This window comes from Oncorhynchus mykiss, chromosome 26 (genome assembly GCF_013265735.2).
Source record: "Oncorhynchus mykiss isolate Arlee chromosome 26, USDA_OmykA_1.1, whole genome shotgun sequence".
Lineage (NCBI taxonomy): Eukaryota > Metazoa > Chordata > Actinopteri > Salmoniformes > Salmonidae > Oncorhynchus > Oncorhynchus mykiss.
This window is the reverse complement of record NC_048590.1, coordinates 21,353,577-21,367,987: the sequence shown is the minus strand read 5'-3', so window position 1 is coordinate 21,367,987 and position 14,411 is coordinate 21,353,577. Positions and strand designations below refer to the sequence as shown.

General features: G+C 43.5%; 1 protein-coding gene across 8 annotated transcripts in view; it reads right to left on the bottom strand.

Annotated features, from left to right (window-relative positions):
* Nucleotides 1-14,411, bottom strand: part of LOC110506384 (probable C-mannosyltransferase DPY19L3) — a 38,486-nt gene that overhangs the window by 5,715 nt on the left and 18,360 nt on the right. For 6 of the 8 annotated variants that reach the window (XM_036963553.1, XM_021585963.2, XM_021585962.2 and 3 more), the window contains 13 exons: nucleotides 11,474-11,564; nucleotides 9,220-9,341; nucleotides 8,970-9,115; nucleotides 8,540-8,663; nucleotides 8,250-8,384; nucleotides 7,063-7,194; nucleotides 6,815-6,916; nucleotides 5,209-5,282; nucleotides 4,581-4,739; nucleotides 3,502-3,630; nucleotides 2,981-3,092; nucleotides 2,640-2,696; nucleotides 2,266-2,348 (listed from right to left, as the gene is read on the bottom strand). In XM_036963553.1, coding sequence (XP_036819448.1) covers nucleotides 2,266-2,348; nucleotides 2,640-2,696; nucleotides 2,981-3,092; nucleotides 3,502-3,630; nucleotides 4,581-4,739; nucleotides 5,209-5,282; nucleotides 6,815-6,916; nucleotides 7,063-7,194; nucleotides 8,250-8,384; nucleotides 8,540-8,663; nucleotides 8,970-9,115; nucleotides 9,220-9,341; nucleotides 11,474-11,564 — 1,466 coding nt within the window. Of the gene's footprint in view, nucleotides 1-2,265; nucleotides 2,349-2,639; nucleotides 2,697-2,980; nucleotides 3,093-3,501; nucleotides 3,631-4,580; nucleotides 4,740-5,208; nucleotides 5,283-6,814; nucleotides 6,917-7,062; nucleotides 7,195-8,249; nucleotides 8,385-8,539; nucleotides 8,664-8,969; nucleotides 9,116-9,219; nucleotides 9,342-10,038; nucleotides 10,323-11,473; nucleotides 11,565-13,008; nucleotides 13,871-14,411 lie in introns of those variants that run through there. The other 2 variants (XM_021585961.2, XM_036963555.1) reach the window with 2 other exon arrangements.

The following is a 14,411-nucleotide window of genomic DNA, read 5'->3' as shown; positions in this document are numbered from 1 at the left end:
CGGTGACATTACAAAAACGTATTAATGTGGTTAATAGTGGGTGGTGGAGGACACGGATGGTGACTAAGCGTGAAATTGGTATGCATGAATGTGCCTATGCGTTACTTCTGCTACATGCAGAGGTGGGACTATGTCATGCAGTAAATTAACAGCATTGTACACCTGTTGATGCACACTTTAAAGTGGCAGTGCTGCCGGGCAGAGAGAGAACAGAATGGTGGAAAGTTTCAGTGTCTACCAATCAGAGACTGGAGGAGGAGGATAGCCTAGTAATGTCTACACAGCACGAGTCCAAGAGAGGCAGGTACGGGAGGGAGGGGGATGCTAACAGCTCCGAGATGCTAACGGCTGGGATTTGTAGGGAGCTCAGGTACGGCAGAGATGGAGATAGAAACAGAGATGGGCCTGTCACGTCCATCCTAAGATCCTACAGCTCCGCTCATCCTATCTGACTAGTCGATCTGCTCTGCTCCCAGCTAGAAGAGACGGATCACCACAGATATCGGCTGTTACACCAACCAGCCACTATAATGGCCAATTCAACCGCCACAGAGTTCGGAGACTGAGTGGAGGGTGATGATGATTGATTGACTGACTGATCGGTTGAGAGAGGGAGGGTTGGCAAAATTTCATTATAAGCAATTTCACAGTGGGCGAAGATACAAGCTTTCTATCGATAATATCCTGAGGAGGGGAATAACTGTGGTTCATACGAGGATAGACATAGTTTTACTTACTGCTACTGACATCCTCTGGAGACTATGTATAATAAGGGGAAAACTTCTAATTTGGACAAATTATAAGGAAGAGAAAAGTCAAGCTGACAGAACGACAATTAGCAAAGAGATGAAAGTAGAGGATACGAGAGTGTGAAAAGACACGAAGAAATCCACAGTTTACAGCGTGAAAACGTCCTCTTTGTTCCAGTAGTGAACCGAAATCACAGCCGCTCTTACAGCTACAGAAGTTTCCCTGGGAAAACAAAAGCGTCATTTGTCTTCATTACTCAAAAACAAGGCAACATTCTGAAATAACTCAGCTTTCCAGAATCAAAGGATGGCCTGACAATATTAACCACCGAACAAAAGGGGGGAAATTAATTGCATGGCAGCCAATGCTCTAAATGATAAGGGTGTCTGTGATGACGGTGCCTCACAACGCTGTCCAAGACAGTAATGACAAGCACAACTTAAAAAGGGCACCATCAAGCGTGGAACCAGCAAAGTCAAGAGAGAGAAATTATCAAGCATATTCACACATAATGGCGAGCTACCACGGACTTCTGAATGTGCATGTAGCATGAGGCAGCTGGAGGGACCCACAACTACAGACTCGGCTTTAAAAAAGAAACCGTCAGCAAACCAGTTTCATCAAGGAAGTCCAGGCTGCCAGAAGAGCTGCTAGACAAACCGTGATGCCCACGAATGTATTGATGTTTCAGCAGGAGTACATCAGTATTCAGGAGCTGTACGTTGTGTTGCTTCTTCTTCTCTCCTTAATGTCTCTTGATTAAATCTCCTGAACTCTTCCGATTTGTTACAATGTAACTGTTTTTAAAAAGCACCCATGGATGCATGGTATGTTCAAGTACATCCCCCGGCTTACCATCACAAACCAATAAGTACTTCATGTAAATACTGTGAATGAGACAGAAATATATTTTTCCTGTTTTTTTTGCTCACATTCCCTCTGAATTTGTGATAATCTACAAAGAAGATCAGCTTTGCTATGCCGAGTCTCATGAAACACGATCACTGCTTAACTCTTTCATGTTAAATGTAATTAGCGCATGGCAAGAGGCTTAATGCGCTAGCACCAGTGAAGGTAACTCGACACGCTAATCCTCCGAGCAAATTGGATTTTCTCTGGAGGCAGAGAGCCTGTGTTATTTCACAGAGTCTTTTTAAGGTCTGTCCTCCCAAGTCAGTCTCTCTCAGAGCCAAGGAGCCACGCCAAATTCCCCTCCATCTCCGTTCACATCAGGACTGATTGGCTTGATAAAACCCTTCCACAGGGGCCTGGGCCACGGGCTGAACCACTGCCAACAGCTGGGTCCTCTCCAGACCTCCATTACTTATTCATGCGCCACAGCTCATCAAATCTACATTTCACATAAACAAATGCAGTCACAGGCAACGATGGTGGAATTTGGATCTGTGGAACAAAAGCTGACCTGATTTGCGTTTGTTTTGACATCTACGCATGTGTGCATGTATGTCTGCGTATGTGCGCACATTTAAAGCAGAAACCCATCGGATTTTATACCTAATCCAGGTCATCAGCTCAACGGTGTCAGGGTCGTAGAATTCTCTCAGTTCTGATACTTCCGTCATCAGTTTGGGCCAGAACTACAGAGAAACGGCATGAAGAAAACAACTCTAGATAACCAAACTCCACAGAAACACATCAGCTCACAATAATCACTTCCATATAAACCAAACGCATCCATTCACACATCCCAGTGACTGCCAATGTCTCTGTACAGTTGATAGAGAGAGCCAAAGTCCTTAACACACTAGTCACCAGCCGGTTGCTGCTTCCATTTTTAACTCCAATTCAGTTCACAGTTACTGCAATCTCTGTGGGTGAGAAAATATTGTACTGCAAATTGTGATGAAATAGCAAGGCAAATGTCTCACCTTGTAATATAGAAAACACAGAATGACAAGTGGAAGCGTGTACCTGATCAGCCTCAGCTGCAAAACGAGAGAGAAAATTACCAGGGTGAACATTACAATCCGTTGTGATATTTAGTTTCTCTGTACAGACATGTTGGTGTTAGTTGGTTGTTACCACATTGCCACCTACTGGATGAGGTTGTAACTGCCCAGCACAGTATTAGCGAGCTACCATTCCAACGTGTTCCTACTGCCTCAGTGTAGGACTGGACCATCTCACGGTGGAATGCAGAACCTGCTAACAGGTACTGTGCTCATGCTTCTGTAAAAGAAACCTTAGTTGCCTTAGCTGTTGCCTTTACCTTTGTTTTAGTGTTACAGTGAATCATGTTAAGGCAGAGGGACCACAGCTCCTTGCCACACACGCCATAGGCAGCAAAGGCACACATATGGCCAGTCCACAGATATTTCATTCTGGAGAGAGAAGAACAGTGTCTTTAAAAAGATCAGAACAACCTTATTTAAACTTTTTTTCCTTAACTTTGCAAAATGGACTTTGCATTGCCAGGATATTATCAGCAGCGCTCTCCTCATATTACGGGGGCAGCAAAATAAACATCACAAATTGGAAATGGTGTGTAATCAAAACATTTGACAGATAAGGAAAGAGCGGTTTGGAGAGAGAGAGAAAAAAACGAAAGACCTGGGGAGGGCCACTCAGACAGAGGACAGATGGGCAGATTAAACAGAAAGAATAAGGAGAGAGAGAGAGAGAGAGAGAGAGAGAGAGAGAGAGAGAGATAAAGAAAGTAGATGTTGGTTATTCAGCATAATTCCAGACCTGTCGGGAGAGATATCATCTTGAACAAGCAGCGGAGCTCACCTCATGGTGCCGAGCGCCAGGAGGCCGAAGAAGACGGTATGTAACAGATTGTAGGCGACATCTGCCCGCATACAGATCGGCCGCGCCTCGCATCGGCCTTTCGGCGGCCGCCCGACCGCTGAAGAATCACTGAGAATAACATTGATGCATAATACATAAAGGCAAGGGCTGGAGACATTAGGCAGATTATTCAGTTTGTCTTTCGCTCTCCTCCAAAAGGTTAACTGGTGTATCTGAAATGAGCCTGTAATGATTAGCTTGTGCGAGGGTTGAGTGCCTGGGGGTCCAGACTGGGTTCTGATAACTGGAATGAGAACAGGACAAAAAGATAGGAGCGGGATTCTCTCTCTCTCTCATCAAACAGGGACGGAACCACACAGTGAGACGTGACATGCTCAGATACTCACAGGGCCTTAGGGAGAGGACTCAGAGTATTGTTGGGATGCTGCCTGCCACCCACTACCTCAATACGTTCTATTAGGTCTCCACACAGCTGGAGAATTACGGAACTAACTGACAGCGGTGGCATACGAGTGGCTAAAACATTGTTATATGTGCAAAGACTGTGGTTGAGTAGTAAGTGGGCTCTATGTACATACTGTACTACGACCCTAGAGACTGGCGTTCAACCCTCCTACGGTGTCTCCTCCTCGTCTACCTCCCCGTCAGTTGCTAAACCATCTAAAGAAAGCACATACAAACTCAAAAAGGAGGAGATCCTCTTCACTAATTATTAAGAATGAATGAATGAATGACTACTTCAAAATAATAATGATGTCATAGATGTGTGGGCTACCAACAAGCAACCTCCTGAACTCTACTCTATCTCAGTGTTTTGAAGCCAGACAAGACAGGCCTCAGCATGACAGATGGTGAAGGAATTTAAAGGAAACAGAAAGAAGAAAATAAATAACAACACAACAAAAAATGTGGATAAGCGTTGTAATATGCACATGGGACTAAGGCTGATGGCGTTTGGAAGCCAGAGACCCGTTATGTACGGGCCATGACTCAACCATATGTGGGCTGTGTCCGAACGTCACTCGCAGTCCACGGCCACGGGAGGATATCCAACTTACCAGAGGTTGGCCAGTGTTACCAGCGCCAGCATCACCAGGAGCACAATCAGGGTGACGAGGTAAGGGTATGCCAGCAGAGTGCCAGCCAAGCGGTCAAATGTGTCCAAGGGAAGCAGCCCAAAGGCTTCCTCACAAAGGTACAGACTGGCATCGAAATCTCTGAGAGACACACAGAGAGACAGACAGAAAGAAAGACACACACACATGAAGACAGAGAGAGAGAGAGAGAGAGAGACAAAGACACAGAGAGAGAGAGAGAAAGAGAGAGAAAGAAAGAAAAAGACAGAAAAAGACAGAAATAAAGAGAGAAAGACAGATACACAGAGAGACAAAGACACACAGAGAGAGAAATAGAAATAGAAAGAGAGAAAGAGAGAGAGAAAAAGACAGAGAAAGAGAGAGAGATGTTGGCAAGCTCTTGTAACACTGGCTTTAAGTATTGACATAGTTGTTTCCCTCAGTTTGCTGGATACTTAATCTGAAATACGACAGCACATTTCCTCTGTGTGTATAAATTACATTTAATATGCGATCAATGAAAGGGGTTTTATCATCTCAGGATTCTACACTAAATAAGTGTCAGTTAGTGAATAATTAAAACACGATGAAGGAACTCAGTGTATACTACCTGGTAGGGCCCAAGCCAAATTTGGACTTTATGAATTTAAAGATGTGTTCATCAGAACGGAGCTGCAACGCTTGCTGTACAAACATGAAGATACACAAGGGAAAGAGATAAGGTCAGGTTATGCATGTCTGAGTCAACATGAAACAGCCAGACATTTAAAAGCAACATTCCTTAGAGGCAAGTTAACATAAAGTACATTACAGACGCATTGTTATTCCCATGTAAATTTCAGTTATATGCTGTATTTTGAAACAGCTGGATATAGAGAACCTGTCAACATTTTGGACACCTTCTCATCAAGGGTTTTTCTTTATTTGTACTATTAAGTACATTGTAGAATAATAGTGAAGACATCAAAACTGTAAAATAACACCAATAGAATCATGTAGTGACCGAAAAAGTGTTAAATCAAAATAGATTTGAGATTCTTCAAAGTAGCCAGTCTTTGCCTTGATTATAGCTTTGCACACTCTCGGCATTCTCTCAGCCAGCTTCATGAGGTAGTCACCTGGGATACATTTCAATTAACAGGTGTGCTTTGTTAAAAGTTCATTTGTGCAATTTCCTTCCTTCTTAATGCATTTGTGCCAATCAGTTGTGCTGTGACAAGGTAGGGGTGGTATACAGAAGATAGCCCAATTTGGTAAAAGACCCAGAGTTACCTCTGCTACAGAGGATAAGTTCCTTAAAGTTACCAGCCTCAGAAATTGCAGCCCAAATAAATGCTTCAGTGAGTTCAAGTAACAGAAACATCTCAACATCAACTGTTCAGTGGAGACTGTGTGAATCAGGCCTTCATGGTCAAATTGCTATTTGAATTTATGAATCCAGGCTGTGTAAGGGCTAATCAACCAAGAATGTCATGGAGTGCTGCATCAGATGACCTGGCCTCCACAATCACCCGACATCAACCCAATTGAGATGGTTTGGCATGAGTTGGACCGCAGAGTGAAGGAAAATCAGCCAACAAGTGCTCAGCATATGTGGGAACTCCTTCAAGAAGGTTGGAAAAGCATTCCAGGTGTAGCTGGTTGAGAGAACCTCAAGGGTGTACACATTTATTTATTTAACAAGGCAAGTCAGTTAAGAACAAATTCATATTTACAATGACGGCCTACCCTGGCCAAACCCGGACGATGCCGGGCCAACAGTGCGCCGCCCTATGGGACTCCCAATCACGGCAGGATGTGATACAGCCTGGATTCGAACCAGGGACTGTAGTGGGACTGAGATACAGTACCTTAGACCGATGTGCCACTCGGCATCCCAAAGGGTGGCTACTTTGAAGAATATAAAATCTAAAATATATTTTGGTATGTTTAACACTTTTTTGTTACTAAATGATTCCATTGTGTTAATGTCATAGTTTTGATGTCTTCACTATTATTCTACAATGTAGAAAACAGTAAAAATAAAGAAAAACATTGGAATGAGTAGGTGTCTCCAAACCTTTGACTGGTACTGTAAATGTTTTCACGATGTCCTCCTGACTCCTGTGTGCCTTTCTCCTGGCTTCTCCACAGCTCATAACACACATAGACGACTTGTTATTCATTCCTGGTGACAGGAGGAGGGAGGAGGATGTAGTACAAGTCTCAGGGCTCACCTTGGCTAAATAATTAATAGTGAATGTTAGTGCAAGGACGAGGACGGTGTGAAGGAGCAGCTTTCCCAGCCGCGCTGCGAGACCTCCGGTCTTCAGCCCTCTCTCCATGAAACACAAAGACAAAGAGCATTCATAAATACAAAACAGTATATCAGTGTGTCATGACTTACTGTATATCAAGACTGTAAAACAAACCAGTCAAATCCCTGGGGTTTCAAGAGGAACATACGGTATGTGTTTGGTCTCACCTGGAAGTGCTTGACAAAGAGAGCGGCCACAATGAAGCTGAGAGCCAGAGAGCCTAGGATCATGGAGTTACAGAACTGCAGCAGCCACACGGACAGCAGGCTGCTTACCTGGACTAGGTACAGGCAGGTCACCTGGAGAGAGGTACCAGTAATAACATATGCCATTTAGCAGACGCTTTTATCCAAAGGTGGTCATTACGAGCACCCTGCTCTACCAACTGAGCTACAAAGTCCATACCCTGGCTCAGCCCTAACCATAGTCTCAAAGATTTGGCATGGGCCCTCATATCCTCAAAAAGTTCTACAGCTGCACCATGAGAGCATCTCGACTGGCTGCATCACCGCTTGGTATGGCAACTGCTTGGAATCGGACCATACGGCGCTACAGAGTGTAGTGCATACAGCCCTGTACATCACTGGGGCCGAGCTCCCAGCCATCCAGGACCTCTACACCAGGCGGTGTCAGAGGAAGCTCCTAAGAATTGTCGAAGACTCCAGCCACCCAAGTCATAGACTGTTCTCTCTACTACCGCACGGCAAGTGGTACCCAGAGCACCAAGTCTGGGACCAAAAAGCTCCTGACTATTTGCATTTTTTTTGGGGCACTGAATCTCTTGCACTGGCTCTATGCAAACTCAATGGACTCTACCAACACGTTACACTGACACTCCAACACACACATACACACACACACTGCTGTTACTCTGTTTTTTATCTATCCCGATTGCCTAGTCACTTTTACCCCAATCCACATGCCCATATTACCTCAAATACCTCGTACCCCTGCACATTGACTCGGTACCATAACTCCTTGTATATACTATTGTTTGTTTTTTTTTACTTTTTAACTCTGCATTGTTGGGAAAGGGCTCACAAGTAAGCATTTCACAGAAAAGTCTACACCTGTTTTATTTGGCATGTAAAATTGTATTTGAACCAAAACCATAAACCTAGCTTCATGGGCACATCCCGGCTCAACTCTAACCCTCAATTGTGATTGCCTTAGCTGCCATCCACAGGGAACGTGGTCTCTCTATCATCATGGACAGGTCCTTAATCTGTGACGGATTGAATCTCGGCCCAGGAACAAAATAATACAACACACACAGATATATATATATATATATATATATGTCTGAATGCTGTGATGGTGATGTGCATGATGAGAGAGGAATGATGTCACAGACCTGTTCTGTGGAGATGAGGTCCAGACAGTCCAGGGTGAAGAAGATGAGAGCCTGAACCAGCAGGATGAACTGATTAAACTGCCAGGTGAGGCAGAAACACAACGTGGCCAGGAACATCAGCCACAACACCACCTTCTGCTCACAGGAAAGGAGTGGACGGACAACACAGATCCCATTAGAACCAGCCACTAGACCTCAAAACAACTTATAAGATACTTAGTCTAATTGTACGCGTGTAGAGAACAGAGGAGATGATGGTGTCCTCTGCTAGGTGATAGGTGACTGTCTACCTGCTGGATGGGTTTGAGGTGAGGCCTCAGGTAGCAAGTGATGGCAGCTATCTGGAGAGCGAAGAAGGGCAGGGACCAGTTCTCCCTGAGCGAGATGGTGAACTCCACCCGCGTTGTGTCCACTCTGGAACACAACCACAGAGCACCACCATTTAATTGTCCATTCAGGTCTTAGGTCGAAGTGGGCATTTTAGGATTGGCCTTGTGACAGCTTGCAGTAGGACATCAAGTTTGTCCAGTAGCTATAATTGTATAACCTGTGATCGAGTCCATTTCTGCTCTCTTGCCAACAACTCCTTATGGACTTGAGTCATGTTTAGCTTGAGAATGACAACGGAGCAGGCAAATTGCACCAACAGATCTGGGACCAGGCTAACACGTCTAGCCTTTCAATGAATCATTAGTTGGGTGTGCATGATGAGACGTATACCTGTTGAGGATGTACCAGACTCCAGTGAGAGCCCCTGCTAGCCAGGAACCACTGAGCAGCCAGCTGGTGATGAACAGGGCTATGACATACACCGCTTGGAGGGAAAACACTGTGTAGATGTAGAAATACACTGGCTCCAGGTAGGCCTGAAACAAACACACACACCATGAAATAATGACCAATCATCTCATCAATCATCTCCATTATTATTTGAAATGCCTTGTTAGTAGACGGGGGCTCTCTGTGTTACCTGTATGGGTAGAATCCTATAGAGAACACCTAGAAACACCTCCTGATAGATGTTCATGCGTCGCAGGAGGTTGATGGTTCTCTTGGATTCAGTGGCATTATCATTGATGAGCTCTGAAAGACCTGATCGCATACAGACAGAAATGAGGTTCATTCTTAAAAGTAACTGTCCCGTGTTTCCAGATTTCTATGAATGATGACCTATAATTAATTACAATAGAAGTGAAATAGTTACCCTGACAACAAAAAAAAAATATATATATATGGTACTTTGGTATGTTAAAAGGCAGCTTTTCTGTGTTGGAATGGTATAGGTGTACACTAACAACAGGACAAAGTGGTGAGGAGGAGGAGTCTAACGTGCCCAGAAATGACTTCCCCATTCATTTTCTGGATTCGGGTTCAATCGAACATCACTTGAAGCTTGGTTTCACTATTGACAGCGACAGCTGATTTTGGGATTGTATATCGATTCGCATCTCCTTAAATATTTGTCATCTGATGTATGTGTTTCAGTCTCTGAATTGTTCAAACTTTTGGCCGCCAGCTCCTGATATCAGGGCATAATAAAAACTACAATTTGTGCCCTGAACTAGCCTAGTGCACATGTGCGCCCAGCTATATCCTCCCCCGGTTTTCCCTGGCTAAACTAGCTGAAGTACGCTACTAGTTTTTGTCCTCATTGCCAAACACTGCACCCTCAACTTCAAAACGTCTTTGCTAGTTATACGTACAATCATGTAAACTAAAGAAATTCGCTGGAAAGAAACTCAAAACTGATTTATTGTTTTGTTGAATAGTCATGACTGGTTTGAGCTACCTGTTGTGTTGTAAAAACAATGGCGGCGAAGGATATCATTGCTACTTAGCACGGATCCAAGTTCAATTTTGAGATCCACTGGCATCATTGGCGTAGGGTTAGCTGGATGTTTCTGACAGGTCTTGGAACCGTGACAACGGGCAGCCTCTCCCCGCTTGGCTCGATGGGATATGTAGTGATTTTTGCCATCACAGCCATATATGCATACAGTCTTGTACCCTTCACCTTTTTTTAAAGGACTGTCGTATTTGTTGATTAAATCTGACTTTCTTAGTATAATGAGTAATCCAGGAATGTCACAAGATAATTGACACAAGAAAACTAGAGAAAAATCGCAACTCTACAGAGTGTCAATGGCTACAGTGAATGGCTAAATTACTTCGGACACCAACGGCCAGGGGAGGTCCTTCTCCTAACTACTCTATGGTGTAGGTGTAAACCGGTCATTCAAAATATGAATGTAAGTAGACTACTGATTGGCCAGCTTGTCATCATCCTTTACGAGGAAATAGCAAGCATTTTTCAGGAACGGTCTAACTTTTAAAAAGTGAGATTTTCACTGGACAGTAACTTGTCCTGGTCCACTTTCAGTATGTAGTCTAATGCAGCAACTCATTCAAAAATAAAATAGGATCTAACTTCTCCAGAGTTATAGGATCTGAGATACTAATGCCACATTTGGGATCACTCTAACTTGGGCAGATGGAGTCATGTAAACAAAGTGTGATCATGTTTCCAGTCTGCTGGGCAAGAGCGTTATTGAATTACGTTTGGTTTCAGCAAACAGTACCTCGAAAATAGCAATAAAGATCTGAGGTTTCACTCCAGCCCTGGCAATGTCATCACAACTTTGAGTATGCCTTTGATTAGAGCCAGGCAAAAATGACTGAGCAATATCCATGCATAAATACAACAGCACCCCACCCTGAGAGGTCCCTGTTAAAAGATTAAAGTATGACTAAGGTCACTTACAATGCCATTTGCCATTTCATTGTCTCCATTTTAACTAGCTTTGTTACCATGGTTACATAACAAGCCATTGGTCAAATACCTCTCCCATTACATAATGATGAAGGGACCCGACCAGACAGACGTGTGGACCGAGGGGTATGCCAATGCCCTCTGTCTCGCTATTTAAGGACCTTTATTTCGGCAAACGCTGCATAATTAAAACAGGGGGAATTAATTTGATGAGGGCGATAAGACGACTGTCCGGTTTCAGAGCGAAGGAAATGTTTGAAAAGTGAATGGGCTCATTTCCAGGGCATTGAGTTCTGAAAGAGCACTTGTGACCATAAAAGGTTATGATTCTCAGTGGCCTCTGTGTTCTTTCCCCTGAGATGACCAGTAGAATATCCTGAGGGGAATGTGGGAGTAGGAGGGGCTAGCCTATATCTACTGTGGCGTGCAGGGAGTAATGGTCATCGTACCATACCTTGCTGTATGGAGGGAGCTCTCAACATCTGTTTATAGTACGAGTAGTACAGGCCACATTCTGTCCGAAAGGAGATTTCACGCTCAACTTCCTGAAATATAAGTAGAGATGGAAATACATTTACAAAACATGAAACAATATAAAAAAAACAAAATATGAGTTATTCATATGGAAAACAGGTACAGTACATTTGGAAAGTATTTTTCCACATTTTGTTATGGTTACAGTCTTATTCTAAAATTGATTAAATACCCCCCCCCCCCCCCCCCCCCATCAATCTAAACATAATACCCCACAAAAACAGGTTTTTAGAATAAAAAATAAAAAACTGAAATATCACATTTAAAGTCAAGGGGTCTGAATACTTTCCGAATGCACTGTATATGGCAAAACTTTACAGAAAAATGTTCAATGCATGTACAGCCGTTAATACCGTCAGGGCCATAAACATTTAGACTACAATAGACAGGTGCAGTAAAAATGTTTGGTTAAGAATGAGAAAGTGCAATGTAACGTCCTCCCCTGAGACATCGTGCTGGATACGCAACATTACTGATGTCCTGTGGGAAATGACAGGTAGTATGAGACCTGCAAATGGATGCACACAGGAAAGATATAAAAGAGATTACGCCTCTTTAGAAGCTTCTAGAATTCAAAAAAGAAAAACTGAAAACATGTAACCACAATACAGCCACTCCAACATTTGCAAAATTGAATTTGAACATTGAAACAATCTCCAGTGATCACATAGTAATGGAAATACTGGGAGTCGGGATGACAGACATGAGACAGCCTAGTTAAATAAAGGTTAAATAAAATACATTTTAAAAAAGACAGGCAGGGAGCTTCTCTTTCTTTCCCCAGACAGTGGAAATCATGAATCAGCATCATGATTATGGATATATACAAAGAAATATCAATAGAGTGATTGTTTTAGCTGAGTTGTTTGCTAGCTCCTCTGAATAACAGTGTCCTGAAGAGAGAGCACATTTTCTTTGCCAGCTGAAATCAAGCATCATCAGCTCCATGTTATGGATGTATCCAATTAAATGTCACTAGAAAACAGCTTCAACAAACGAAAATGCAGCTACTTTGCTGTTACTATGGCTACACTCTTTGACTTGACTGTAAATTTTCCGTAGTTTGCTAGCTAGCAAGCAAAGGATAAGAACGTTGCCAGCCAATATGGCAACCGAACCGATAGAACAAACAACCAGCTGGCTTGAGTAGCAACCCTAGATTTGTGTCGGGACTATATCTTGTGGGAGGAAGAAATAGTATGAATAAATTCATCAAAAAAGTACCGCAGTCGAGTATCTGACCAAATCGAGCGTCTAACCACATTTCACAATATTTTAGTTCTGGGTTAACAAAGATTATCTTGCCAATGACCATTTCTTCAACAGTTGAATATTTTAAAGAATGTTAAGCTGTATTGCAAGTACTTTCCAGAAAGGGCAACATCATCCCATTATACAAAAGGGGTGTACCGGGCTCCGTGTCAGGAGTGATGACATCAGCAGAGCACAGCTTACCTTGAGGTGAGAAAACCACAGCAGGTTCTCATGTATCGAGTAAACACACCAGGCATGAGCCAGCCCAGTCAGCACAGCCAATACCAACCCTGCTGCTATGACAACAGTCTGCCAAGGCCACAGAGGTGGAATGCTCAGACGGTACCAATTCTGGGAATCTCTCCCAGAGTCTTCTCTTTCACTGACCCTTAAACCCCCTCGTGCTCCACCACAACTTTCAGCAGACACATCATCCTGAGAGATGCCCCAGTAACTCGCCAGCTTGCGCAGTCCTCTCTTGCGTATTTCCATGTCTGGATGCAGGGTTTCTCATGCACGTCTTGTCTCTTAACATCCAGCAGTCACCCACTGATGAGAAAGTACCCAGGTGGAGTCACGATAAGAACCTCTCCACAAGGTTTACACCCAAGCTCACTCCTCTCACGGTCCAGCAAACAGTCTGAGAAAAACAGGCCACTCTCTCTGTTTCTTTTTTCCCAGTCACTCTTTTTTAACTGCCCAACATGTCTAATAACCAGTTGATAAAAGAAAAAGAAAAAAAGAAAGCAATCAGATTAGTTTTACAAGGCCATTAAAAAGCCTTTAAAAGCAAAACAATCTGCAGAGAACACGTCTGAGGGACCAGCTCGGTCCGTGATCTGGAAGACAACTGAAATTGCCGGATAGGGAAGGCAAAACAAACCCACAACTGGTGACCTCTCGGCACATCTATAAAGAAAAAAAAGAGAGAGAAAGGAAAAAGCCATAGACAAAAAGCCTGGAACACCATTTGGAAAATGTTAAGATGTTTTTTCAGAAAGCTTAAATATTTCCAAAAGCGGAGTGAGAGAGAGAAGTGGACTGAAATAAGCTCCGGTAGGTGCTACAACTGTCACCGACATGACTTCACACGTGATGAATTTAGTAGGCCTGGGCGCAGCTGCCACTCTGCGAACAGCGATGTCCCAAAGGAAATAACTAAGTGACACGCCTGCCTTTCAGAAACACTACCGTAACATGCAGTCAACGTAGAGCCAAAACTGACTCAACATGTGGACCGTGCTTAAAAACCATATGGAATCATTAAAGTCGGCCTCTTTCAAAACGAGCAGACTCCCAAACAAAGCAGACATGGCCGGCCTTCTCCCATGCAGCCCTCTGAAGTCACAATAGATTAACTGCAACAATCACCACTGACTCCACTGGCACCAAGAAATGGAAATGAATAAATCAGCATGTTTAAGTCCCCACTAAAGCCTGATTCAGTCAAGAGGGATTGTTCCTGAGGAAAGATGATGAAACATAAGGGGAGGAAAAAAGTGGATCATGTCTCTATCGCATGGTTTATCCCGGATCATGGTCATCTCTACCAGACATCAGAACAAATCATGAATCATATAAGGTGGTCCCGGTAGTCATAGGAT